The sequence below is a fragment of the Limanda limanda genome, chromosome 6 (assembly GCF_963576545.1).
Source record: "Limanda limanda chromosome 6, fLimLim1.1, whole genome shotgun sequence".
NCBI lineage: Eukaryota > Metazoa > Chordata > Actinopteri > Pleuronectiformes > Pleuronectidae > Limanda > Limanda limanda.
This window is the reverse complement of record NC_083641.1, coordinates 15,852,002-15,878,924: the sequence shown is the minus strand read 5'-3', so window position 1 is coordinate 15,878,924 and position 26,923 is coordinate 15,852,002. Positions and strand designations below refer to the sequence as shown.

The 26,923-nt window shown below is 41.2% G+C and overlaps 1 protein-coding gene across 1 annotated transcript in view; it reads right to left on the bottom strand.

The window, feature by feature from the left end:
• The window catches only part of dscamb (Down syndrome cell adhesion molecule b), a 93,284-nt gene that overhangs the window by 27,191 nt on the left and 39,170 nt on the right, over positions 1-26,923 (bottom strand). The window contains exons 4-11 of the mRNA XM_061073275.1: positions 13,732-13,878; positions 12,338-12,616; positions 11,761-12,036; positions 10,673-10,969; positions 9,369-9,641; positions 6,915-7,193; positions 6,562-6,681; positions 3,482-3,661 (exon numbers count right to left, since the gene is read on the bottom strand). Coding sequence (XP_060929258.1) covers positions 3,482-3,661; positions 6,562-6,681; positions 6,915-7,193; positions 9,369-9,641; positions 10,673-10,969; positions 11,761-12,036; positions 12,338-12,616; positions 13,732-13,878 — 1,851 coding nt within the window. The remainder of the gene's footprint in view (positions 1-3,481; positions 3,662-6,561; positions 6,682-6,914; positions 7,194-9,368; positions 9,642-10,672; positions 10,970-11,760; positions 12,037-12,337; positions 12,617-13,731; positions 13,879-26,923) is intronic.

Sequence of the window (26,923 nt, the reverse complement as noted above, 5' to 3'; positions counted from 1 at the left end):
AACGTACTTTGTGTTTAAAAATAAGGAGATATGTGTAATTATACACAAACATTGAGCAATGAGCTTGATGGTGTTGGGGAACACGAGCACAGTTATAGTCTCCCTTTTTCAAACCACTCATGCGGGTAAGTACACTTTTCCAGAAAGCATCTTGAGTGCACGACTACAGTTTAGGGTTTAAAGGGCATGAAATGTTATATCTGTTGATGAGTGACAAGCAGCTGAGCCTGCACGTAATGACTGAGCAGCCAATGGCAGCAGAGAAACAACAGACAGCACAGAATATCATCACAGACCCAACAAACTGTTTCCAGTAATGTGAACAACTTACTAATTATTGTAGCTGTGAACACTAACCCGTCAATAATCTCTGAATTAATGACTTCGACTGAAGAGTAAAGATCTTTGTATAACTGCTGAAAATATTACTAGACTAGAATCTGAAAACCTGCATACCTGCACCAAGGCCCAAGTCCACTTCAATTCTGCCAAGCTGCACTAAATCTTACACACTTATCAGTCCCATAAACGATTTTAATTCCTTGGGAAATATGGTGAAAATGTATAAACATGCTCTTTCTCGCAATGTTGGGAAATTGTAGATCCATGATCTGGATCCGCACCAACAAATAATGGGCTTGTCCTTGACCCATAGCACATCCTTCAACCAAGTTTTGTGATAATCCATCAAGAAGATTTTGTGTTTTGCAGCTAAATAACATAATAAACATACGCTAATGAAAACAAAACCTTGGCAGAGGTAGTAACAGTATTGTAAAATACTGTATGTTGACTGCATGAGGGAACAAAAACACATATTTCTTGATTTTATAACTTAGCTTGTGCTCTTTTGCAAGACATTAACACGTTTGACCTGTATTGCAGAATTATTGCAGGAATTAAACTGAATCCATATTTTTTACTAAACTGCCAGGGCTGGATTTGTCGGACGTGATCTATTCTTTTAAATGTGTATCTGTTTATTTCCTGAAAGGATTCACAGGGGTTAGAAGAGGAGGCTCTGTGCTGGTTTGCCAGGATTATTCAATAGTTGAATGTGTTATTTTAAATGTGCAGCAGGAACAGATATTACATGGACTTTGCCAATTACGTCAAGCAATCAACTATAGGTATTGATTGAACAGACATGCATTTTCTGACTTTGAATAGTATGTATCATCATGTTCAACTTGTGCTGAGAAAAAATTATTTGTATGAAAACTAAGTCATAATTCATCAAATTTCTAGAAAGAAATGTAAATTCATCTTAAGGGGAAGAACACGTCTTGGACATAAATATTAAAAGCTGTAAATAATGTTACAGTTCATCTTAATGAAACTACGAGTTGTGTGAAGTGAACTTACATTATTCACAACTGAAGCTGTCGAAATTCCCTTTGATAGAGTTAGAGGAGAACATGAAACTGAAGCCTGAAGCAACGGCAGGGTGCCTACGCAGGGTCATCTCTCTCTCTCTCTCTCTCTCTTTCTCTCTCTCTCTATCTCTCTTTCTCTCTCTTTCTCTCTCTCTCACACACACACACACACACACACACACACACACACACACACACACACACTCCTCAACTTTGGTAGATAATATGAGCTGGCAATTAAGACCAATGAATCCGAAACTATGCATAATATATATATATATGTATATTACTGTTTCCCTTAAATACCACGGTGACCACATAGACACACTGTGTAGGGATGGGATTGGGGGCTGTATTATCGCTCCGTGCTGATTGGATTACTGCTCTATATCATCTCCCCTAACTTGTTTATGGTCGGCCATCTCTTTGACTCTGAAAGACTCATATTGATATAATGGAGTCCAGTGGATACAGCACGGGCATATCATGGACAAATGCAGCCCCAATTTATTACCCACATTTTTCACTGTTTGACACAAGATACTGCATATGTGGAGTTCGATGTGCTACTAGAGTCGTCTGTGGCGGCAGCCGCAGTGTTTGTTCTTTGCTTGGTAGAAAATCGAGGCAAAAAAAAGGTTAGTACAGCCATAGGTCAACTCGCTGCATAGCAACTGTGCTACAGTCAGTAAACTGACCTATGAAAATAGAAAGAGCGTGATGGTCTCTGTGCGTGCTGCTGTAGCACTGACAGCCTCACACAGAGGCAGCTCTCAGCCATGTACACTGCAGGTCTTAATAATTGGTGACAAATGAATATCTATATACAAGCCAGCTGATATTTATGCTAAAAAAGACAAAAGGATGTAGAAGAAGAAGACTTAAAGATATTTTTCGTGCAGCCCTTCCACAGAGACATCAGGGTGAGATGAGGAACTTTAAGGATCCAATCAGATTCAGATTCTACATTGAAATTCAGTATGTGTACTGTGCCAACTCTATTTATGTTCTGATCTATGCAACAAGACACATTGTCTCTGGTCCTGCCCTAAGTTACACAAATACTGGGGAGCAGTCTTGTATGAAATGCAAAATATGTTGGGAATTAAGCTTGAACTGGACACAGTGTCACTCCTTCTAGGTCTTCCTAGTAAACCCATTACGACCGTACATCACAGTAAAGGGTTCAATGTCATGACATTATTTTATTTGACTTTATCACAATTTTGTTATTATTTCTACTTGATAACTTGTGCTGAGCTGTTCTCTGATGTTACTAAACCTTAGATTGCTGTCATTAATTGAAGCTTTTCTTATTGTAAAATAAATCTTTAAACAGTTACACACAACATGTTTTCATACTTGTGTTTTACTATCAGACTTTGTGGCTGGTGAGGAGAAGAAGAGAGAGACAGAGAGAAGGCTGCCCATCAGCAGGCCTCCTTGTGCTCCAGTTTGATAACAGCAGCGAAGGGAAATAAGCCCCACTTGTGTCTGAGCACCATGAAAATGAGGAGCCACTCTTAGGTCTATAGGGAAGCTACATGCTAATGCAGACTGAAAACATTCCTGTGTTTGGGGACACTGAACGCAGCAGTGGGAAGAGCAAACATGCGGCAGGAACAGCTGTCTGCATACAGATTTGTTCATTAAGAAAAATGCTCAATAACTCCTGGTCCTTTAGTGATACTGTGAGCACGGACATTAGCCTCCACTATTTCAACAGATGTACCGAGGGATTGTTTCCTTTCATCTAATGATCTTTTGATTAAAATCTGTTTTCAAATTTACCTCATGTCGAGTCGGATCGTGACCCTCTTAATGCTTTGCTTAGCTTCTTTGGCCAGTGAGGGCTTGCTTCGGATGGATTATAACCAGGATCTGTTAAACTCTGACTCTGTTTGTTCCTCATTTGCACCGATCTGCATCACTCCCTCTTTTTCATTTTCCTTAACAAATAAATGTTAATCTACTTTAAGAGAAGCTCTCTGTAACTCCCGGCAGATAAGACTCCTATTTTTAACATCTACTTGTTGTTGCACCAACACACACATTAAAATACACATTGATTATGGCCCATCAGCTGTTATCGACGCGTCTCTTACTTTTGACGGTGAGGTACATGGACTTGCTGACATCAGCTCCCACGTCGTTGCTGACCTTACACAGGTAGAAGCCGTTGTCGTCCTCCAGCACGTGTTTGATCAGCAGCGAGCCGTTGATCAGCAGCTGAATACGAGAGCCGCTGTTCAGGAGGATGGGCTGAAACTGGGGGACACCCGCACCTGTTGAAAGAGAGAGACAGTGTAGAAACATTTTAAATTGTGAACAATGCAATGAATAAATATTTACGGTATATATACTATCCAATATTTTATACAGTCCATAAAGTAGAACGAAATGTAGAAATATAAATGTATTTCTACATTTAGTCTGTGTAAAATTCAATAGAGAAAAATATATATGATGCTCAAACAACACAGTGCAGTAAACTGACCTGCAGTGTTTCAATGTGTGTGTGTGTGTGTGTGTGTGTGCGTGTATTCATTGGGGTGTGCGTCTGTGTTTACAGATTTGGTGACAAAGCCTGTCAGATTTAGGGAGGATTGTAAACATGTTTCTGAACACCAAGCCTAAATCCTTAAAACGCCAAACAGCTGCTGAGCTGGGCGAAGCGGCCGCAGCTTCTGGTAACGGTGACAAAGTCAGAACGAACACGCTCATGGCAGAAGATTGGTGCAGAGCTGCCGCCGTCCAGGGCTCGGCTTTGCCAGTGAGATTCGAAGATGTTCACTGCAGCTAGACTCTTTTCTTCCCCGTATCACCTCTCTGGGTTTATTCTTTGAATTTGTTATGGTTGAATGAATAGATCCGAAAAAAACACATACAAAGATGGCCTCAAGTCACATTTTGATCTCTAAAGCTGATTTAAAACATGAACTGAACTCCAGATAATCTCTTAAAATGATCTGGAGGGGCTGTATATGACTGAGTGAATGTCGGGGTCAGTCAATCACTACAGAGTTTCACCGGCTATCCCCTGAGTAAAAATTTCAACAGAGCTAATGTGATAAAACAGCAGGAGATGTCAGCAAGCAAGTGGGTTTGTTGAAGATGTTTCCAACATGACAGTTCGATGTGCTGTTAACAAAAACACAAGATCTCAGCACTAGAATTAACACGTTATGTTCTGGCTCCTGAAAGGTAAACTCCAGAGAAAGTCAGAGTGCCAAAACAGAGTAAATGCCAAAAAGAATTAAGTCAAGGGCAGATTCATTCTGAAGGCATAGATTTTAGAGCAAAAACAGTGATGCTTATTCTTAATCGTCCAAAATCTCACACGACTGACATTTGAAATCCATTACTGAAGCGTCATAGAAATAATTGAACTTGGCATCCATGAGATATTCTGTCTGTGTGCAATTAATATCTTTATAAATAATAGAAAATGACATAATCACTCTGAGTTAAACGATACAATATCTCAATCTGCAATGGCTGCTTAAGTCTGCGGGAAATGTGACAGACACTGAATTCTAATGCCGAGGTCTTCAGTCGTCTCCTCTTATCATAATGAAAACACTGTATTCCACCTCACTCATGTAGTATTAAACACATGTGTGAACTGAGCCAGACGTTGCATTAGCTCGTGTTAAAGTTAGCGTGTAGAGATTAGGCCATTTAGTGAGCTGTGGGTTTTTGCTTTTTAATTAAAATGCAGTCAAGTGGCCGTGGCCAGCAAAGGGTCAAGTGGTGACTTTGTTCCTGCTCCCCTGGCTCAGAGAGAGAGAGATGGAGAGGAAGGGGGATGTGTCCTCCTTGAATTATGGATTTTGCATATCCAAATAGTGCTAGTCATTATGCTAATAGCAGTTGACCTTTACTTACTGTTCCATATCTCCCAGCGACACTCATCTGGCTCTTAGCTACTTCAATTGCAGTAAAAGCATGCCAGACAGTCATTCTCTGAACAAACTGCACTCGGGCTAACAGCAAAATTAAGCGATAGCTTCCCAATCCCCCCACCTGGGATACATTGGATATCTGGCTGATATTCCAGAAACAGGAAACATGTAATACAGTAAATGTGCATGGGTAAAAAAGATAGGTTGATAGGTAAAGCTAGAAACACACAACAGAGCTTTGTTCAGCTATCCTAATTATGTATTTGCATTGACTTCCATTCATACTGGGACTTCCAAACCAAAACTTTACCCAACCTTAACCAGGATGTCAGGAATGATGCTGTACCTCATTAGTACCGGGATTTGGTCTCATTAAGTTCTACTGGTCCTGAGAAGGTCAGTGAGAATGAGTGTACACACATACACCAAATCACAAACATGCATACACACAAACACACACTGCTCCACCTGATCTCGTCATACTGATCTGGATTTGTCAGACAGTGCTAATCAGGCATAAGGTCGGCTTGTCTACGCACACGCATGCACACATGCACAGACATAGACATGTGCGCTCGCGCACACAAGCATATGCACTGCACACTGGTACACACAAATCCCATCAAAGAGCTAAAAAAAAGATCTGATTCTTTCAGTCCTTTGATCATGGCCAAGCACGTACACACAAACACACACCCTCACGCACCACTCCTCATTGGTTGTTGTCCTTCTGTCAGTGAAGCTTTCAGCACTGGTTATATGGATGATGGAGCAAACACCTGGGGCCCCTCTTCATCTGCCCGGCTCAAGTGGCTGAACTCACCTGCTGCCTTCCTGCCTGTCTGTCTGCTCCGCTCTGGCTGCTCCATGTTTTTAGAGCAGATGGCTCTGTGTGTGTGTGTGTGTGTGTGTGTTCTTCGTCTTTACCCCGATACGAAGTGAACGACCTCGTAGGACTGAGAAACCCTGATATAAATCTGAGGTAACACGGATAACCGCAAATCCTGCTTTGTAGTACAGGCCTCAGATATATTGTGCTCAAAACAAGGCATCTGACCAAAACCACCTAAATCTAATCAAATCATCCTTAAATCCAAGTTAATAAATTCCCTCAAGGCATTCTTGTGATATCAGGTTCACCGGAATGGGACAGACGTACGTACGGACAGGTGGACAGACAACCAGGAAAACAGGACTCCTGCCACTGGCTGTCGTTGGTGCAGAGGCATAAAAAACGGAACTACTGATGTTCAAAGAAATGTGTGCTATGCTTATTGTACCTTTGGAGTGCTCCCATACGATGGTGGGTGGTGGGTAACCTTCAGCGGAGCAGTTGAGAGTCACAGTTTTCCCATAGATTCCATCTTGATCCTCAGGCTGAACCACAAACTGAGGAGGAACTATACATAGACACAAACACAGAAAGAAGGAGCAGTTGATGGTCATTCCTGAAATTGTGGTTGTCTATAATACAGATCACCTATTGGCTCAACAACCAAACACTAAACCATGACGCAGAAGGAAGTATTTATTGGAGTTAGCAGCTGAATGTAAAGGTTAAAATGACAATTTGTATACATATTACCAATTATAGAAGTCCACTACATTCGATAACTGGTCTGTCTCGGCTTACCTCTGACAATGAGCTGACTCTGGTGTTCCACAGCAGCAGCCTCGTTGCGGGCAACGCAAGTGTAGTTCCCGTTGTGATCAGGCGTCAAGTTGGAGATTCGCAGGGAGCTGGTGAAGTCGATGTTGTCCACAGTCACACCTAGGCTGATGGGGATGGGCCGTCCATCTTTCTGCCACGTGATGTCCAGTGGCCGGTCGCCTGACATGACCACGCAGGGGATGAAGACACGCTGTCCGATGGTAAAACGCTGGAACTCAAATGGCTGAATGTACGGAGGGACTGCAGGAGTTAAGGAGAGGAAAGTGACAACAAGACTCAATGTTATTTCTGCCTTAAAAGACGATCTTAATTCCCAGGACTCCCTGGCCGATTTCTGTGTTTTCAGAGTAATCCTACAATCTTCTGACTATCTTGCTTCAGAGAGGTCACTGAAGGAATATAAAAGACCTGAATAGCAAAGCAGTCTGTAACAATTCCCCATCATTCTCAGACTGGAACATTTTGTCCTTTCAAAGAAAAGCTAAAAGCGCACAGACAAAACTTGAACTAACTGGTGCAAAACATATTTCAAAGAGACCAAACAACTTCTTACAACAGATCTGGATCATTAGGTGGATCTGCACCAAATTATACTAACTCATACATCCCAAAACCATACATATATCTGATTAGAAAAATTGAGCGCTAGAATTACCATCCCGCGGTTGTATGACTCCACAAACCAGTCCCGTTGCGGTGTTCTTTTGTTAACACATTCAACAGACAAAACATGATTTGTGTGGTTACAGTGACCTTGATCTTTGACCACTGAATTCTAACCAGTTCATCTGTGAATCCAACAGAACATTTCTATCAAATTTGAAGGTATTCCTTTGAGGGGTTATAGAGCTATGGTGTTCACAAGAAAGGGACTGATAGAGGGACGGACAAACTGAAAACACAATGCCTCCGGTCACTGGCAAGTTCCAGCATGGAGGGATGAGAATGTTCAGGGAAGTGAGAAAAAAAGGGATAAAACGGATTTTCTGTATTTAGCCCTTTTACTATTCAAAAATTGTGTAACAACCAAAAGAACACATAACCAAAGAAAATCTCTTGTGGTGGATCTGCCTTTAGGATGGCTCATTCGCTTTGTGAATAATCATCTACAGTATTAAATCACTAACCTACACACAATCCTTGCAGACTTGCAAACCCGGCGACTACATCAATCAACCATTTTATCCAATGATCCAAAATCCTGATTAGAGCAGTACCCAGAAAAAATACAAGTGTTCAAAGTCAATCTGGCAGCATAATATAATCATACGCTTCTACATTAGGATGTATTCAAATTGCCTGTGCTCCATTCTCAGGGAAATCTCCAGCCATCACACTAGTCATCTGTGTGTTTGAGTGTCCAGTGAGTTCAAATAACTGTAAAATAAGCAGCACTTTAGCAGCTTATTTAATTCACAACAAAGTGGAGATAATGGACTCCAGGGATCCCCAAAGACACTTTTGCATTTTAAGCATGAGCAGAGTAAATTAACAAATGCACTCGCTCACTACAGCACCACTGGGAAGTGTTGCTTTATATCATCACTCTCTTTTCGTTCCTACTCTCTCCCACCCTCTGCCTCCCTCGCTCCATGGGAAGTATAATGTAATGACAACAACTTAACATACTGTATGGAGGCAAGAAAATGGGGCATAATGGATAAGCCCAGTTTAGTGTTATCTATTACAGGTTGTAAGATCTCAGCGGTGATCATCACTCAGCTCTTTACTATCTCTGATACGGCCTTCATAAGCTGCACTAACTAACTGAGGAATATCAAGTAGATTAAGCCTGGTGAGATCTATTTATATACCCTTCTGTTGTTCTGTGAGTGTGTGCATGTATTCATCTATCTAGTGATGGGCTTTTCCACTGAGACCATTTTGACATGCATATGTAGGCAGGGGGTAGAGAGAAGGAGCGCCTGGGATTCCAATTTAAGCTTTAAATCAAATTTAAACATATTATATCATAACATATGCCTGTGATTGGCAAGAAACCATTTAACTCATACCGGTTGTCAAAATTCACAATAGTTCTATATTTTGGGAAATGAAATGATTTTCTCTCTTTCCAATAGATCAATACGATCAATACTGCGAAAAGAGTGTGATCTCAGCAAGAGAGCAAAAACATATCTTACAAAATATTAATTTTATAAAAACAACCACTTGGGTGGACAAATCACAATGACAGCATAAAAATCATTAAATACTTGTTCATCAAACAAGTCACTTGTCGGGATTAATTGCTTTCTTCTGTACGTTGCTTTAAAACACTGATTCTGTGTCAATCTCTGTCTTTCTTTTGCAGTAAATTAACAATAAAACATTGCTTGTATTTGCTATAGATGCAATGGAAGGTTCAGAAGCTATGTAAGCCTAACTTGTGTCGCAATAATTAGAGGAACTCACCTCGTACGCACAGGTGGACACTCTGAGAGTCCATCTTGTTGGGTTGGACCATCACCTTGCAGTTATACTCGCCAGCATCCACCTGCTGCACGTTGCTCAGCTTCAGTGTGCCATTATTCTCGAAGGCTCGCTGCCGGTGGTTGAAGGGGAGAAGTGCGGAATTTTTGTACCACTTTATGGAGTAGTAAGGGTAGCCAATCACACGGCAATGGATAAAGGCGTCCCGCCCAGCAACCGCTGTGATGTTTTTCATTGGACGAATGTTGGCGCGGCCTAAAAAGTGACAGAGGATGAGAAAAGAACCTATACGGACATATGGACATTTCAAATATATCGTGGTGTTAACATTGAATGACAAGGATGATTTGTGCAATGAAGTTTTGGGGAATTCTGTTTCTTTTTTATAAATCGGCACAGATGAGACACTGAACCACTGATTTTACAAACATATTTAAAATTTAAAAGGGTGAGGTCTGCTGCTAGTAAAACAGAAAAGGTCTTACCTCAGTTTCAAAAATGGTATCTTTCACCAAAATGTTTAAATGTTAAACATAGCTGTTGTTGCATTAGCAGTTTGTTTTGAGCTATGTATAAGGAGGTGAAATACCAAGGTGTATATTTGAAGAAAAACTGAAGTATTAGGGATACTTAAAAGTCGGCTCCTGCTGGTGGTCACCCATATAATATATTCCGTGTCCCATAAAATGGAAACACAGTACTCACTTTAACATCTGATTGTGAAGAACTGAATTGACTGTGGAGAAAATACACACAGACACACAGACACACACACAGCAACTCGTAGATAAATGTATTCACGCAAGTAGAAGAAATATATTTTTCTTCTGGCTATTTACAAACCAGACCATTTTGTAAACCTATATCGAGATCCGCTTGTGTGCAGTTAAGTGGGATAATTAATCTGGCCTAAAAATACAGGCATGTAAGAGAAGCAATTATAATTTGGAAAGAAGACGACGGAGCTGCGATGTTAAAAATTATACAAGGAGCAGAGGAAAAGTAAATAACCCATAAAAAGAACATTACTTTGAGGCCAAATCAATTAGCGGAGAAGAAGCTAAAAGGACTTGTAAATTTGATCAAAGATTTAAAATAAAAAGAACCGAAATTACTCAGCAATAAGGGCTAAATCGGAAGAAAAAGATTCATGCGATTTTCCAACAAGCAGAACTCATGCACCAAGAATGCCAGACAACAGCTGGACAGCAACACACAGAGAGACACACACAGAGACAGACGGGTATGTGTATTGTTGATTTTGGAGGAGCTGATTTGACAAGCACCTCTTACGTTTATTCGAGCCTGGTGGTACACGCCCCCCGCCGAGTTGCTGCACGTGCACCGGTACACCCCTCCGTCCTGCACCTGGGTGTGGGTCACATTCAGCTGGCTGACCACGTGGCCCTCGTGGGTCTCGTAGTGGCCCAGGTGGTGGTGGCTGTCTTTGATGACGGGGTCGTCGTCCAGGGACCAGCTGCATCTGGGAGGCGGCGTGCCCTTGACGTTGCACACCAGGAAGACGGGCTCGTTCGGGTTCACCACCTTCTCGCTGAAGGAGGACAGGATCTTGGGAGTGCCATCTGTGGTGGGGGACAAGGTGAGGGACAGGAACACAGTGGTGAATGAAACCATGGTAAAACTTTGACCGCATGTAAATGATAATTATCAGCCTGAGGAACACTGAGGAAGTCGGCAGTTCCAAGATTCCTGTTTTTATTTTGTCGCAGTTTCTGAACAGCAGGATTTCTTTGTTTTAGAGGTGATTTGTTATTAACGATCATTTGTTGTCATAAACGTGCTATGGTGAGATAATCAAGAAGTTTTAACCAAGCAAAAGTAAAGGAAAAATGTTGTGTCTTTTAAAGAATTTGCATTTTTTTAGCCTTTATATTTTGTTTTGTATCAGGACACTGTGCCAGAAGCTCTACACGTTGACGACAGCAATCCAGGAGCTTTCCTCGCAAAACACAGTCTGGTTGTCTTTTGATGCGTCTGTGTCTGCCTGCTGCTGCTCTCTGATAATCTAGGTCTGTTCCACATGATTATAGATTATCAATATCTTCTTTTTACAGCTCCCTGGCCACAGGAGACAGTTGCCTGAGCAACGCTGCCAAGGTAAGCTATTGGATTCAAGAGTGTGGGAGAGTGCCTGTGTTTTTTGCATGTGTTTGTGAAGTCCTGGACTATCATACTAATGGCAGCCTACAGCAGAGAGTCACAACAGAATGTCATTACCACATAAACCCAGTATTGATCTTCACGGCCTGAACCTGTGTCTGCTAACTCATTGATTATGCATAGGAAAGCTACCATGCTGGGGCTTTTGCTCAGCATCTGCTTCACCCCATAAATGACATGCACACATTTTTACCTTCTAGGATGACTTGCACAAAGTCCTGGGCGGACATCTTGCCCTTCCTAGCGAAGCACTGGTAAGCTCCACCGTCACTTTTCGACATGCCCTCCATGATGAGGTTCTCCCTGTTGAGCCCCGTGAAACGAACGCTGTTGCCCGGGTAGATGATCTCTCCGTTGCGGTACCATGACAGCTCGTACTCATCGGAGCCGCTCACGCTACAGGACAGAGACACCTTGCTACCCACGCTGCCTTTCACCTTGCGAGGGCTGACCACGGCCTTCAGAGGCTCTGAGGACACAAAATAAGAGAGACATTTTTTATTTACAACAGTGATTCATTGATTTATGCAGCAAGACTGAGAGGAACATACAGAGAAGGGAAGATAGAAAAGAAAGTGCAGGGTTGAATTTTGGCAAGCATGGATTGATAAAGATTTCAAAAAGAACGATAAAGGTAAAACAACAAAATAATTAATCAGCCTACAAAGCAATAATCAGTGTAAATTCCGATAAAATGATTGTACATGTGTATCGAGAAAACACTGCATGTCATGTTAACAATCGATCTACAGATTATATAAAATACTCACGCTTTATATACAGGCGCCCCATGACTTCAGCATTGCCATAACTGTTCCACACTTCACACACATACGTCCCAGAATCACTGGGCTGCGTGCTCTCGATCAGCAGCCCGGTGATGGTCTGGCGGAAGCGGCTGTCGGGCTCCAGAGGGCTGTTGTCCTTCAGCCAGCGGTACTTGGGCGTTGGGTAGCCCGAGGCCTTACAGGGCAGCTCCACCCGATGATTAATCATCACCTCTCTGTGGTCAAAGCCATCCAAGATGCCTGGCTCAGCATTGGTGGGGTCTGGAAGGAGCAGAGAATTTAGTGTTAATTAGCAGTGAGCGTTGCCAGGAGCTTGATAGTGTAATCCAATATTGATTTTTGTGGGTCAAGATTCTGTTCCGTATACTGTATATTTTGTTATGCAAGGGAGGGAAGAGAGAAAGAGACTTTGTTGCTACAGTTCAAGACAGGATTTTATTGTGGAGAAAGTTCTATATATTGGATCTTGTTTATCCCTCCATCAGTCTGTCTGTGATTACTCACCGGCGTACAACATAATCTACAGCCTGAAACAACCTGTAATACAATGATTGTTTTGTTGCTGAATGGCCCTATATGGTTTGTACTGTCTGTTCACATCAAGAGGATTCTCTCTGTGTGGAGTTTGCATGTTCTCCCTGTGTCTGCGTGGGTTTTCTCCTGGTACTCCAGCTTCCTCCCACAGTCCAAAGACATGCAGATTGTGGTTAGGTCAATTTGAGAGTATGAATGGTTTGTATGTCTTTATATGTTGGCTTTGCGATACGCTGGCAACCTGTCCAGGGTGTACCTCGCCTTTCGCCCAATGTCCACAAGCATTGGTTGTATAGATAATGGATGGATGGATTTCTTAAAACTTATTTGACATGTAGAACAGTTGTCCATCACACTAGGAGGTAAACTGAGCAGATGATAGACTTGGCCATGACTCTAAATATGATTTAATATTAACATATGTGGAGTTTGCTGGTATTGCCACACCATGATGCAGCCATTATTGCTGACATGGAATCAGGCCTCATGGATCTGTAACATCCTGTTAGTTTCTGTGCATTTTTACATTTCCTGTTTTCATATTAACTCTACGAATACTTCCTGTCATTGCAGCTCCTGATTGTTTCAACTTTAGTACTAACCTGCTAACCAGTAGACCCTGCTTACATTTTTCTTAAGGCCAAATCACACATATACAAATGGAGCAGTGGCAAACCTCAATCTCTAATATGTGAGGAGGCGGGAAAAAAAATCTATTTCCTGTGGCAGAGCAAATCCACAGCATTCCTTCGCCTGTGTTCAACCTTGCCCTTAGTCTTCAGGTCTACAATATTAAAACCAGCTAGCTGTTAGTAATCATAACACAAATAGCCAATGCTCACCTGACACAATGAGACGTGCACTGTTGCTCTGACGAGTCTCGCCGGTGTAGCGGTGGCGTGTGGTGCAGCGGTAGTTATTCAGCCCATCCTCAGGCAGGACGTCCAGAATGTACAAGGCTCCCGTGGATGTGATGAAATATCTTTGTCCTAAAGCAGATAAGGACAAGCGGAAACATATGAAATACAGCAGTTGTTTTGTTATCAAGATTAAAAAAAAAAAATGTTGGGCATTATAAAGAATTTATTCACTCCAGCACAACTGAAAGATCTTTCTCCATAGGATGCTGGTGGATTTCAAGCTCACAGCATACAAAACCTTATTATTTGTGAACAAAGTAAAAGTGAGATATGGATTTCAACGGTTAACTCACAAATAATTGAAGAAATTGGGTAGAATACTTGATCAGATCTGTATCACCCAGATCATGTATTCATAATTTCAAAATATTAAAAAGTTAGTAAAATCAGATCTGCATATTACAAATGTGACCTCTAACAGCTTTGATTGTCTTGTCTATGACTTCTGCTGTTGCAGAAACCCTACTGATGCCAATGTCTGGTATCTGAAAGCCAATCCTCCTTTAGCTGTCACAGCCAGGTCTGTGTGTGCGGTAATATTATGTTAATTCTCCAGATCAAACCAGCTTGAATGGGGTTGTCAACATCCATAAGGAATGAAACCTTCCCCTCCGCCATCACATGGATGCCCAACTTCCCATGGGAGCAGATTGATGTCAAAACTGATCGGAAAAGCAATTTACCGGAGATTGTCTTCACTGTGTTCAGTGGTGGGCAATGCTGAGATAGAGGCAGCTTAGGGAAGCCTTTAAGGCCTGAGGAGAACAGCCCTGTCAAGACTTCAGGTAATGTTGACGGGGTCACAAAGAAAAATAACGTTCGCCTGACATCACAGATTATTGCAAGGAGTTCAGCAGTTTATAAAAAGTTTTCTCCTCAGCAATTCTCACTTCAGATTTGTGTCAAACAAAAACATTTATTTGTATCATTATTTCGCAATAAACAAATTGTACTAGTTGTAAATTACCCACTGAGCTAATAAAAGAAAACTTGGATGTGACAGTATTGTAAGGGGTTGTGTTAAATTGGGGATTGATTCCTGAGAGAGGTTTCTAATATCTGTGTGTGTGTGTGTGTGTGTGTGTGTGTGTGTGTGTTTGTGTGTGTGTGTGTGTGTGTATGTGTGTGTGTGTGTGTGTGTGTGCGTGTGTGTGTGTGTGTGTTATTTGATTGACATTAAGAGGACCATAAAACAAAATGAAAACTTGGCACTGTGCAATAATGCAAACTTATACGAAAAACCAAATAACTGCATCGAGCTCAGTGTGATAAATTATCAAACTCTAGCAATTCATCTTCTATGGAGGATCATTTTTATACTGTGAAGCACGAATGGGCAGAAAGTGGCTTTTTATGAAGGTCCAACACTTAAACTGTACATCTAGCTTTTATTTAATTACATCTGTAGAATATTAAGAAGAGGAGAAACGCACGTTGGCCCTAACACGGCTGAAGTTTTGCCTGTGATTGAGGTAAAAAAAATTATATTATTGTTGGAAAAAAGATCAACTGCTTAGATTAGCAAAAAATATCTCCCTGCATATTTGATTTTGATTGCACCGCATATCTGAAGGCAGTCATATCACAATTTTCTCCAAAAGTAGAGCGAAAACTGGGGCTGTGTGGGAGCTGCTAAAGCAGATTAGCGGTGGGTAATTCATTTAACTTGAACAGGGGGGAGCTGTGGGGGTTTCTTGTGATGTTCCAGAGTTATAACGTGTACAGTATGGCGTGTTCTTTTGAATTCATGTTTTAAAAAAAAGTGGGTGGTCTGTCAAACAAAACCAGAAATTAGCATAAGACGTTCTGACACAAGAAATTCCACAATTTGCCGTTTGCTGGTGCATTTGTTGTCGCTGAGGAAGGCCTTCCAAATAGAAATTTCAAGATCCTATGAAAAATGCATGGACAGGCAAGTGCGGAGGTTTCTCTTTTCTGTATGGGTTAACAAATTAGACGCCACTTCCCTTCTGTCACGTAACATCATCCCCTGGAGATCACAGGTTCTTTGTCTGAAATACGACACAACTGTCTGACAGAAGAGTTTGAGTGAGATATTGATGAGAGATAACCTGAATATAACGTTACTCTCTGCACTAATGTTCACAAACCACTTCATGCTTTAATTTTCCACTTGAGACTAATATCTTTAAAGGAAGCAAAGCAGGCTTAATGTGTTTCTATTTAAAATGCATTTTCATGTTTATACTTGCAAAGAAAAATCAACCTTGAGGGGTTAAGCAAATGAGAGGGGGGGGCACAAAGACAGAAAGAAAGAGAGAGAGAGAAAAAAAAAAGGCACTGCTATTGTAAGCATTGACCTAGATAGAACCGACAACAGATTCTACAGATTTGATGTCCTGAAGGGGTTTCACTGGTTTACATATAGGGCTGTTAGAGGGGCAACCAGCAAGTGGAAAAAAGAGAGGGTGTGACTGTGTGCTTCGTGTGTGTGTGTACTCAGTGTGTGTGTGTGTGTCTGTGTGTGTGTGTGTGTGTGTGTGTGTGTGCGTGCGTGCGTGCGTGGTGCCGGTAGCCATGTATGCATGCCAGTATGTGATTTGATTGGTGGGAGGAAATCTTCTCAGAGGTTGAGGAGGCCAGATGCAAAAAAATTCAGAAAAATACATTTTCACGGAGAAGTTATGTTTTTCATGCCATTTAATTAAAAAAAAATATTCGGATGCCTTTAAATTTCTATATATTTTAACTAATTGCACATGGCTGTGACCAGTTAGGAAAGATAATTATTAAAGATGGGAAATATTTTACCGAGAACTACATGTGGAAGAAAAGGTGGAATCCCCGAAGACTACATTCGACCATGCTGCAGCAAAAACAAAATTCAGACATCTCACAGAAGCTGTCCACTCACACACACACACACACACACACACACACACACACACACACACACACACACACACACACACACACACTCTGCGTCGTTCCCTTTTTTCTCTCCTCCCTTCTCTTCTGGCTTCTCCATTTTGATTCTGTACTGGTCCTCTGAAATCTCACTGTGGAATCCATCTTGAGTGAGACAAAATGGTATTTCACTCCAGCCGCTGTGAGATGCCGCAATTTTCTCTTCAAGCACCTCTATGCTCCTGCACTGCCTTTTAAGACGTCAGAGCTCTGTTATGACAGGATGAAGTGCAGGCAGAGGGAGGGGATTTCGAAATGAGAGCTATTGTGTTGAATTGGACAGTATTGTATCTGTTCCTCGCGACCCGTTCCCCTTAATCTGTCTGCTTTGTCTTTAACTCACTCAGAACATGATACATTAGCATTTGGGAGCAATTGCTTTTCACAAAACCAGCATGTCAAGTAGGATATTATGCACAATACCCTGTTAAACACTAAAACGTGTTCCCAAATGCATTACAAAAATCCTCTGGACGGACATTTCTGTGTTATTGTCAGAAAGTGGAGCCCCTTCCTCTCCATTCCTTCACAGCCACTGCCACTGTAAAGTGAAAAAGTGCTCCACTCCACCAAACACATTTTATCTAATCATCCCCACTTTGCCAGAGACAGAATCTAATACAAGCAGCAGGCTCTCACTCACAGCAGGCTAAATAAGCCTCGACGTACAGATGAGCGAGTGTCACAGCGCACTCCCTGCCAACAGACTCTGTGATGTAAATGAGAGCTGAGCTGGTTACATCTAAGGTGACAATCAGCGACTCGGTAACTGGAATGAATTAGTGATAAACTTCCAATTTGTTTTATCCCGACTGGTCATGCCAAATCAATTGACTGTAAAAGAGGATTATGTGTGTCGCAGATGATCTGCAGAGATTTCATGTGCATGCAAACACATACATGGTACACAACTGCAGAGCACAGAAAGAAAAACATATGTCCCCCTCAATTGTGAAAAAAAGGAATTGAATTGTTAAGCTGTTGATTGCTTTTAAATATGTTAGGCGTAGATTTCTGGTACAACAAATTTTTGTTAAGATTCTGTGTTTTTTACCTAAAGAAATATTTTACACTTGGGGATGGATGGATGATATATTTGATTGTTTCCTCTTTACTGACTTTGTCAATTCTGTTTGACCTTACATCAGCATAGAGCTTAAAGGCAATGTGCATTCACAGTACAAAAAAAACAGGGAAATTAAATAAAATAAAATTAATCTGTCTGTGTATAGAGGGCAATTTATCTGAAATTGATACCAATGAACTAGCTTTTATTTGAATGAGCTTTTTGACCCCCTGTAGAAGGCTTTGTGCTGAGTTTGGGTTTAATATGACACTGCCACAATAATATGTTTTCTAATTTATTTGTATGCCTATTTGTGCATTTAAGTGAGCCCAGAATTCGCTTCTTACTAAACGTTTTGCACTAAAGACCTGCAGTGGTGTGAATGTGAATCTTAGGAAAAGGTACTTTATCAATACAAGAATAATTATTTTTGCTGAATTACTCAAAAAAACAATATGACAAAAAGTATATGACACTATGCAAGATTACAGTCCGGATTTAATGGGTTAAAATGTTTAGTGCAAAGACTCCTCTCATCTGTGGGTGAGTCAGAGAAGTTGTTGTTTAAAGAGGACGCTGGGACCGGCTCTCAGTGCACTGTGAGTCAGACGGTGAGGAGGGACCCACTTCTTGTTGGGTCAGCAGAGACAGAGTGATGATAAATGGGCTTATGAACATTCTACGTCTGTGTGGTAACTTCTCTGGCCCACTTCAACTCTCCTAGGTCAGACCAGACATTAAAGTTAAATTAAAAACAGATAGCTGTCTATCATGGGCTTTCTGTAGTGTGCACTGTGTCTGCACTAAATGCACCACCACAAATGTTACTTAAAATTATAGTGTGGGCTATTGAAAGTGGATACAACACCTCTTCACAGCTCCATCTCACATCTAATCTATTTTTTTATCCTTACTCAGATGCTGAAACACTCCTACAAAAAGCTGTGTGAGGAAAGACTGCATTGACTCCCGGTAATATGAGAGGAGAGAACGCTGCAGATTTAATGTCTGCCTGCTCAGAGTCGTGGATACTATGCATGGTGAAACCGGGCGCAGGGGGCCGGACGTCAGATCGCAGCTTTAATCTGATTTGATTGCGGTCAGATTGCAGGACTGAACTCTACACCGCAGAGCTCCTCAGGACGGCATGGCAGAATGCAAAGAAGCTGGAATGAGCACCATGACGATTCTGCAGATCTTACCTTATAACTTGTTAATCCGTCTGACTATCGATTATTTAAACAATACACAATCACACTATGTCCAACGATGCCTGGTAGCGTATTGTAAGTGCCGTGCTTTAAACGCTGAGCTACTACACACAGCAGACCACTGGGTGAACGTGGACACCGTGGCTCCCGCCTGGATGCATTTAATTAACACGATGACTCTGAAATCAATAGACGACATGCTAATGGTCAAACTACTGCAACACCCTTTAAATCAGTGGATACAACCTTCTCTGGTGACACAGGAGCGTCATGATACAAAAATGAAACCTGAAGAAGAATGAACAGTATTTTTTGTAAAATAAAATACATATTAATAACGTCAACTTTGTTATATTTTGTTAAGATTTTCTTAGAAGATCAACTAAGGTCATTTTTGCACAGCTCATCCATCTATAGATATTGAACCATTTAACCAGAGCTGTGATCTGCGTCATCATGAAGAGTAGTTACTCACTGTCTTGCCTTTTCTTCACACGTAATGTACAGGGTTCTCCACAAAAATATTTTTGGAAATATTTCTGTTGATAGTCACACTGACATCATATTAGCAACATAGGATAAAACTGACCCTCTCACTACGGTTTCAAGCATGCGAGGCAGTAGATATCCAATGCTCTCTCTCTCATTTTTGCTCTGGCAATGGGTAAACCAAAATCACATGGCTTTCTATACTCTCAATGTAGACAGATTAATGAATAACCTGTTATATTTTGGGGACAGCAAAGTAAAAACAATATAGTGGAGACTATGACTGCACCAAAAGCAAATGTAGACTTTTCAAATACTTAAACTAATGCAATCAGAGTCTGGATAAATCCAGAGGCCCTGAGCACCTGTAAAAGTCACCTATAAAAATCTCTTTCTCTCAATGCACCTGCTGTGTGAATAGATTTAGGATGTACAAGTAAACGACAGAGCTGCCATTGAAGCCCTGGTGAAGAAGGCATCCTTGGTTCAGTGGAGGTTTTGGCATCAGAGCTGGAATGCTAAGAGAATCTGTCTCTTATTCAGCCTCAAAAACCTCTGTGTTCCTGTTTGGCTCATTCTACTTCCTCTGCTGCTTCTCCTCTCTCTCTCTGCTGCTAGGTCTCTCTCTGTCTCCCCCTCTCCGTCTCTCCCTCTGTGTCCTGAATGCTAAAACAGTGTTTGGCTGTGTCAGAACACTGCAATGAAATTCTGCAGTCTCAAACGCCCACATCCAGTAAACATTTTCGTTTACCTCGATGTTGACCCTAAAATGTATCTTTTAGCGATAAAAAAAGAGTTCAACAAGTTAATTAAGAAATCCTACAGAGGTCAAAAAAGACACTTTACATAATGGGAATTGGTTTAAATCATCCTCACATAATTTTAAGTAAAAATGAGATGTTTGATTTGAGGCACAGATTCAAGGGATAGGTGATTATTGCCAATGAAGATCGGTCCGTTGAGACACTTTATGCATGAACTTTAATGTTTTATTTAAAAATATTACCTTCCTGGTGCATCTGCCGTTGTTGTTGTTTTTTTTGTATAAATTTAAATACTTTTCACATATTACAGGCACAGGTCAAGCTACTCTTACCCCTGTTGCCACCCTCTCCCTCTCACCTTCCAAACTACTGGTGATTTACACATATTGATAGACAAGGGGGGGGGGGAGACAGAGATAGACAGACGGAAAGACGGTCAGGTGGATGGACAAGCCCAGAATTTTTCATAACTTTGCAATCACCTGCTCAGCCCTGATATATTTCCCCTGCGTTTCATAATCTCCGCCCATTGTGTATTTAATCCCCATGTTTCCCCTCTCTCCCTTTTCATCAGTTCACCTCCCCTGTGTTATCTCCAGCTTCTGCTCAGTTCCACTGTTTCCCTGAGTCTTTTGAGTTTATTTTTCTATCTGCCTGCCTGTCATCTGTAATCCTGTTTATTTTCATTACAACAACCTGTCTTTATTGTGCTGCTGCAAAAGAAAACCTTAAATTGTGACAGAAGGCTGCTGGATCACAAAGAGACTTATCTTTCTTTTAAAGCATGCATGTGTCTCATAAGAATATAAAACATCCTAAATCTAGTATTTCAATAATCTAATGTTTACTAATAAAGTATACATTTGATTATAATCATGTTTTTGTCATTGCTTTACACCGCTCTGAGGTTTAACAGGTACATCATGAAGGGCTCGTTTGATCTGAAACACTCCAGTTAGGTATTAAAATATATATATTTTTGTTTTTCAGAGGTATATTTTCAAACAGCAGGGCAGATGGAGTGAAATGCAGTGACTGGTAGTGTTATACCGCCATTGTTTTAAATTAGAAATGGGTTTTCATTTACCATAAATAATTTGTGAACTGTAATCCATGCAAAAAATGTCCAACTGCCACGAGATGAACAATTCATATTTAATAAACAACTGAACAAGTGAAAGATGTCATTTTAATAAATCATGGGACCCCCGCTATTTCTGAGTATTTTCCCTGTCACATCAGATTGCTACATTGCTGTAGTGGTCACAGAGACCTGTTATCTTGCAGAGAAAGCTAATATTTACTATAATAAACAATGTGAAAAAATATATAGAACATTTTAAGTATAGTTTCGTAATCATATCTCTGAAAATTTCAATTTCCGAAAAGACTGTAAAAGGAAGAATTACTCATAGATTATGGCACTGCCAGAGGCTATATAAGCTTCATATCGTTTTTCTACAGTTTCAGAAATATGCAAGAAGATAATGCTGTTGTTAAGAAAGAGGAGCCCTGCACCTGTGTGAAGAGATAGTTTACGTCACGATGGGAGACCAACCTCGTACAAGGGCGCGTGGAGAGAGGATTAATTTTGCATTAATGTATAGTAGCTTGCTGAGCTTGGCTGCAGGCAGGCATCCACACATGCGTGCACATACACACACGTCACAAAAACTGCTGAAAAGGAGAGTCGGGTCTCCAAGGTTAAAGAGTCTGGGGGTTGTCCATGTCTTTGATGAGGTTAGCAATCCAGTAATCTCTGCTGAACCTCAGAGCCATTAAACAGCAGGTTGCTAAGCAGACCTGTGCATTCCACATCAAGAGAGCAGCATCAGAACAACAACAGTTGGAGCAGGTTTTTTATGTTAGTGGAGACATTACACAATGTTTTTCAGAATTCATTATAAAATGGGCAACATTTTCAACAAGGTCATTAACACTCTCATTAACTTCATAGCAATCTGTCAAGAAACAAGGAACAAGAACATTTGTGTTCTCGTATACAGCGCCTCTGGAAATGTCAGGACTTTAGTATGTCACTGGCGTGAGCTGGCATGGCATCCAACTGGGCGGTCCAAGCTGGACCACTACCATTGATCTACTTATATTACTGCAAAAGTTAAAAAGCGTTGTCATCTTAGATATTCCTACAGCCAAATGACCAGAAAAACTCTAATTTACTATTAAGGGTTACTACATTACAGTGTACTGTAATTTAAATAACATCTTTCACCCACAGCAGGAGAAACTGTTATCAACTGTTGCGCTGTGTGTAGGACTCTATGTCTGGAAAATAATACTCACAGATGGATAGCAAAAATGAGTAATTAAATCAAGCATTTTATTTCCACCATACTGGAAAAAGGATGCCGGCTTTGGGCTGCTTGTGTGTGTGTGTGTGTGTGTGTGTGTGTGTGTGTGTGTGTGTGTGTGTGTGTGTGTGTGTACCCAACATGTGTAACAGTCTGCCATCATAACCTAATTATTGCAGCAGCTTAACAACAGCAATTAGCACATTTCCATCAGACGACACTAATTTGTGAATTCCATTCAGGACCAACACACAAGAGAAAGAGAGAGAAAGAGAGAGAGAGAGAGAGAGAGAGAGAGAGAGAGAGAGAGAGAGACTTAATTCACTGTTGAGATACTGGAAATGCTAAATCCATATCTATAGAGCTGTGAAAATTGCTTATGGTAATTGCAGTTATTGTAATACTAGGCTGAAGCTTTAATGAAATTTCAAATTTTGATAATTTGTTTTTTGTATAGTCCACAATTACTGATAGTCCTCTATCAATGTTTATGTTTGGTTGAAGAAGTTTGAATGTATAGTTTGACTGTGCCTGCATTGCTGCCGGAGGGCTTTTGAAGTCGTGACTCTAATGGAGCAAAAGTGCACCAGTCAAAAAATGTTAAAGGTTGATGACTCCATGCAGCAGTCATTGTGCATACAGCTGCCTCAGAATAACATTCCCCCTCCCTCTTTCCTCGCCCCCCTTATTTCCCCATCTCCCCCCCCCCCCCTTTACTTCCTACGCAGAGATGCATGTTGAGTGATAGGCCCGTGGATGAGTCTGGACAGTGCGTCTGAGGCCCTAGTTTTTAATAGGGTTCTGTTCCCAGTAATTATGCTGACACAATTTGATCAGCGCGGGGCTAAGTATCTTCATCTGAGGGAGATCGGGGGGAATTAACGCTGATGTAATAAGTACAATTTGTCACTATTAAGACGGAGGTGTTGACAGGCACTGGTGTTGTCAGGGCAACTGATGGTGCTCCCTTGCTACAGTATGTATTCTGCTCTTCTGCTGCATCCGGCGAGCAGAGCTTTCAGGGCCCCCTCAATAATCGATTCCTCCGGTTGCTCCGCACAGGCAAAAGCACACTATACTATGACATCCTGATATATACGCACACAGTATAATAAAGACAGACTGCACCTGGATGTGCTGCAGCTTCACACATTCGCATGCGAGCACATACACTCACCGCAAATACAATACCCACAAACAATTCAACACATGAGCTCAAACCACAGTCCAGCAGCTCATGTATATAAGTGTCGTGACTGAGAACTGCTGCCAACGGAGATGTGGACCACAGTGGACACTTTGTCTTACAGTGACAAAACTGAAGCACTTAATGTCATTACGGCCACTCTGAAAGCATGTGTGGTAACAAGGGTAAAGAAATGCACTAATGAGATAGGACGTCAGGCCTCGCTCGTTGCTGTGGAGACAACTAATGCCAAGATCTTGACCCTCTAATCCATCTCATTGAACATTTTTCTGAAAGAAATCCACATTAGCTATTTATACAAGATGCAGCTAAGCAGAGAGAACCACACTGCCTCAGGGAGATCTGAACCACAATTGGATTTTTGTGTACTTTTGTTTAATATACACAATGCAGTAGCATTGTAGTAGTAGCAGTTCCTCAAATTCAACTGCAGCCAGGATTCGTAACAACAACAGAAGAAGCAGCTTTCATGTAGAGAAAATCAAAGCCTATCAATGTGTTGAGCTCTGACTGAGTACAGATACTGGTCATTTAAACTGCGTCATCTGGATTGTACCTGCTCACCAAAGTTACATAGAGCAAGAACAGGCATTCAGGGTGAAGAGTGACACCAATCTCTCTGTTTCAAGTTAGTGAACCATCAAGGTAGTTTCATGGCTGCTTTCTTAGTGTTAAAAGTTGCATAGTGTTAATTCAAATAAAAAGGTCTTACAGTGAAACCTGTGCTTTGGCAAGCCAGATTGTGAAAAATACCTGGAGTGTTTTGTGTACTCGAACACTTCACCACCCCTCCGATGGCACAAAGGTGAGCAGATAATAGATGAATTTTTATGGATAAATGGTGTATCTCACTCACTGGTCATTGCGAGACAAACTAATTCCAGAATCAACGAGTCACGTTTGAAGAACGTACACTCTCAGCAGAGCTAAGCTGTAAAGAAAAGAACATTCCAACTTGCAGCGGGTTTTCCCCTCACCACATCTTTGCATAAGGGCCAATAAGCACATTAAATATCTGAATATAAATCTATCAATTTATTGTTTGACTGAGGAAATACAAGCCATCAAAACTATTGACAGCATTTGTCGTAAATTAAGCCGAGATTGGAGAATATAGCGTTATTGATGGCTGCCCTTTTAAAAGCTTTTGGAAAAGGTCAGCATAAATGCAATCCTGTTAAGATTGCAGCAAACTGCAGTGAAATAACAGTACATAATTATTTTAAATTTAAGTGAAATTGCATACACTTATCAATACCAACCCCCTGAATACATCTGCATTTTTTCATCAGAATTCACAAAATTCTCTGACATATCAATTACAAGGCTGAAAATCTTTGAATGTTTAAGAAAGATAAAAAAATATGTCCTTAACCCTCCCCCATGACCAGGATACTTGTTAATCCTGCAGAATATAAAAAACAACGGTAGATAAAATAACCTCCTTGGCGGAGGTACAGTATGCTTTCCCTCACAGAGACTGACCTGCCCGAGGAGACAGGACTACTCTGTGATGGCTGATAGAAATCTACAAGTGCCAACCAGAGTATACAACAAGGTAAAAACTTGTCAAATGATTTTATATTTCACATGTAGCCAAGCAACATTTTTTAATCTTGTTATTTCTTAAGAACAATGTAAATGAGTGAAAAACTATTGTTAAAGGTCTGTTCGTGTTACACTTTGGCCTTTATAGTTAGAAAATGTATCTTCTTATAAAGGTAAAAGTAAATTGGTTTGCTTTTTATCCAACTCTTATAATAACATAAATTATAATATCTTATATACCATTTTCAATATCCACTTCGAACATGTCCTCCTTTTACTTCCTCCTGTCTTTTTAAGCTAAAATGTTCAGGTTTGAAGTTTCTGGAGACTTTACAGTGGCCATTTTGTTCACCAAACACATGCACCGACCCAAAAGCTCTGCTACTGCCGCAATAGAGGCCTTTCATTTCTGCTATCAGAGACGCAGGTTTACGTGAAAGAGAAAAACAAAAACCTCTGAGATGCTGAAAGTTCACAAAAATTTACCTATATACACATATATGAAGTCAGACAATCACTGCTGTTTGTGTGCGACTGCCCTTTCGCCATCAAGACCACTCACAAGGATAATTAATGTTGCCCCGCTGCTCTGAAATATCCTTGATGAGGCCCTGCATTCCTCTGTGAGGGAGGAAAAAAAGTCACTAAAGATTCCTGTCATGTCATGTTGTCATCCGGGGGTAACGTCTGACATTAACCAAAGGTCGCTTGTGGACTCCTTCCACAGCCGTCATGACTCGGAGCCTCAAAGGGATACCACCATCATCCAACAACACTGGGTGGACCAGGGTGTGGGTGGAGGGTGGGGGACCAGGAAGTGATACACTTTGAACAGTGTGGATCTGTTTCACGATTGGACAGCAATGTGACATAATTGAATTTGGTTTTTATTTGACAAGGAGCTTGTTAGCAGCGAGAAACACGCGCTCATCTGGGAACACGATGAGGGAACAATGTTGTAAAGCACTGAAAATAGAGAGTGACGGCACGGACATTGTGCTATCTGGGTATGGAATCTGAGAGGGCATCTGTTATTTGGAGCTCCTCATCTGTAAGACACACACACACACATTTGCTTGATTTGCTGCGATGTACAATTTTCAGGCATTGTCTTGGCAGGCATTTTCTGAGTGAGTGTGAGTGTGTGTGTTAGTGTGTGAGTGTGTGTGTTGGTGTGTGAGTGTGTGTTTGTGTGTTGCATGCTTGGGGCTATGTCAGCACTTCCACAGTGTGCTGTCCAGCTGACGTCAGGAGGGCATGAGCTCCTGTACCAACCAGACAGGCAATCCCTTCCATGCAGCTCCCGATCTATGCATCCATATGTGTTTTTTCTTCCTTCTCTCTGTCTCTCTTTTTCTTTAATATCAATGCCTGTTGTTTTCTTAAGTCTCTTTCAGTCTCTGTCTCCCTGTCTCCTTACATCCCTTCCTCTTCCATTGTCATCGCCTCTCTTTGCTTTCTTTCTCAATTTCTCTCTTATTTTCTTATATACTTTCTGCGCCTTCCTCCCAGGCCTCTTGTCATTCCCTCCCCACTTCTTCCTCTTTCCCTCTGTCTCTCCGCATCTGTCTCCATCCCTCGCTCCTGTC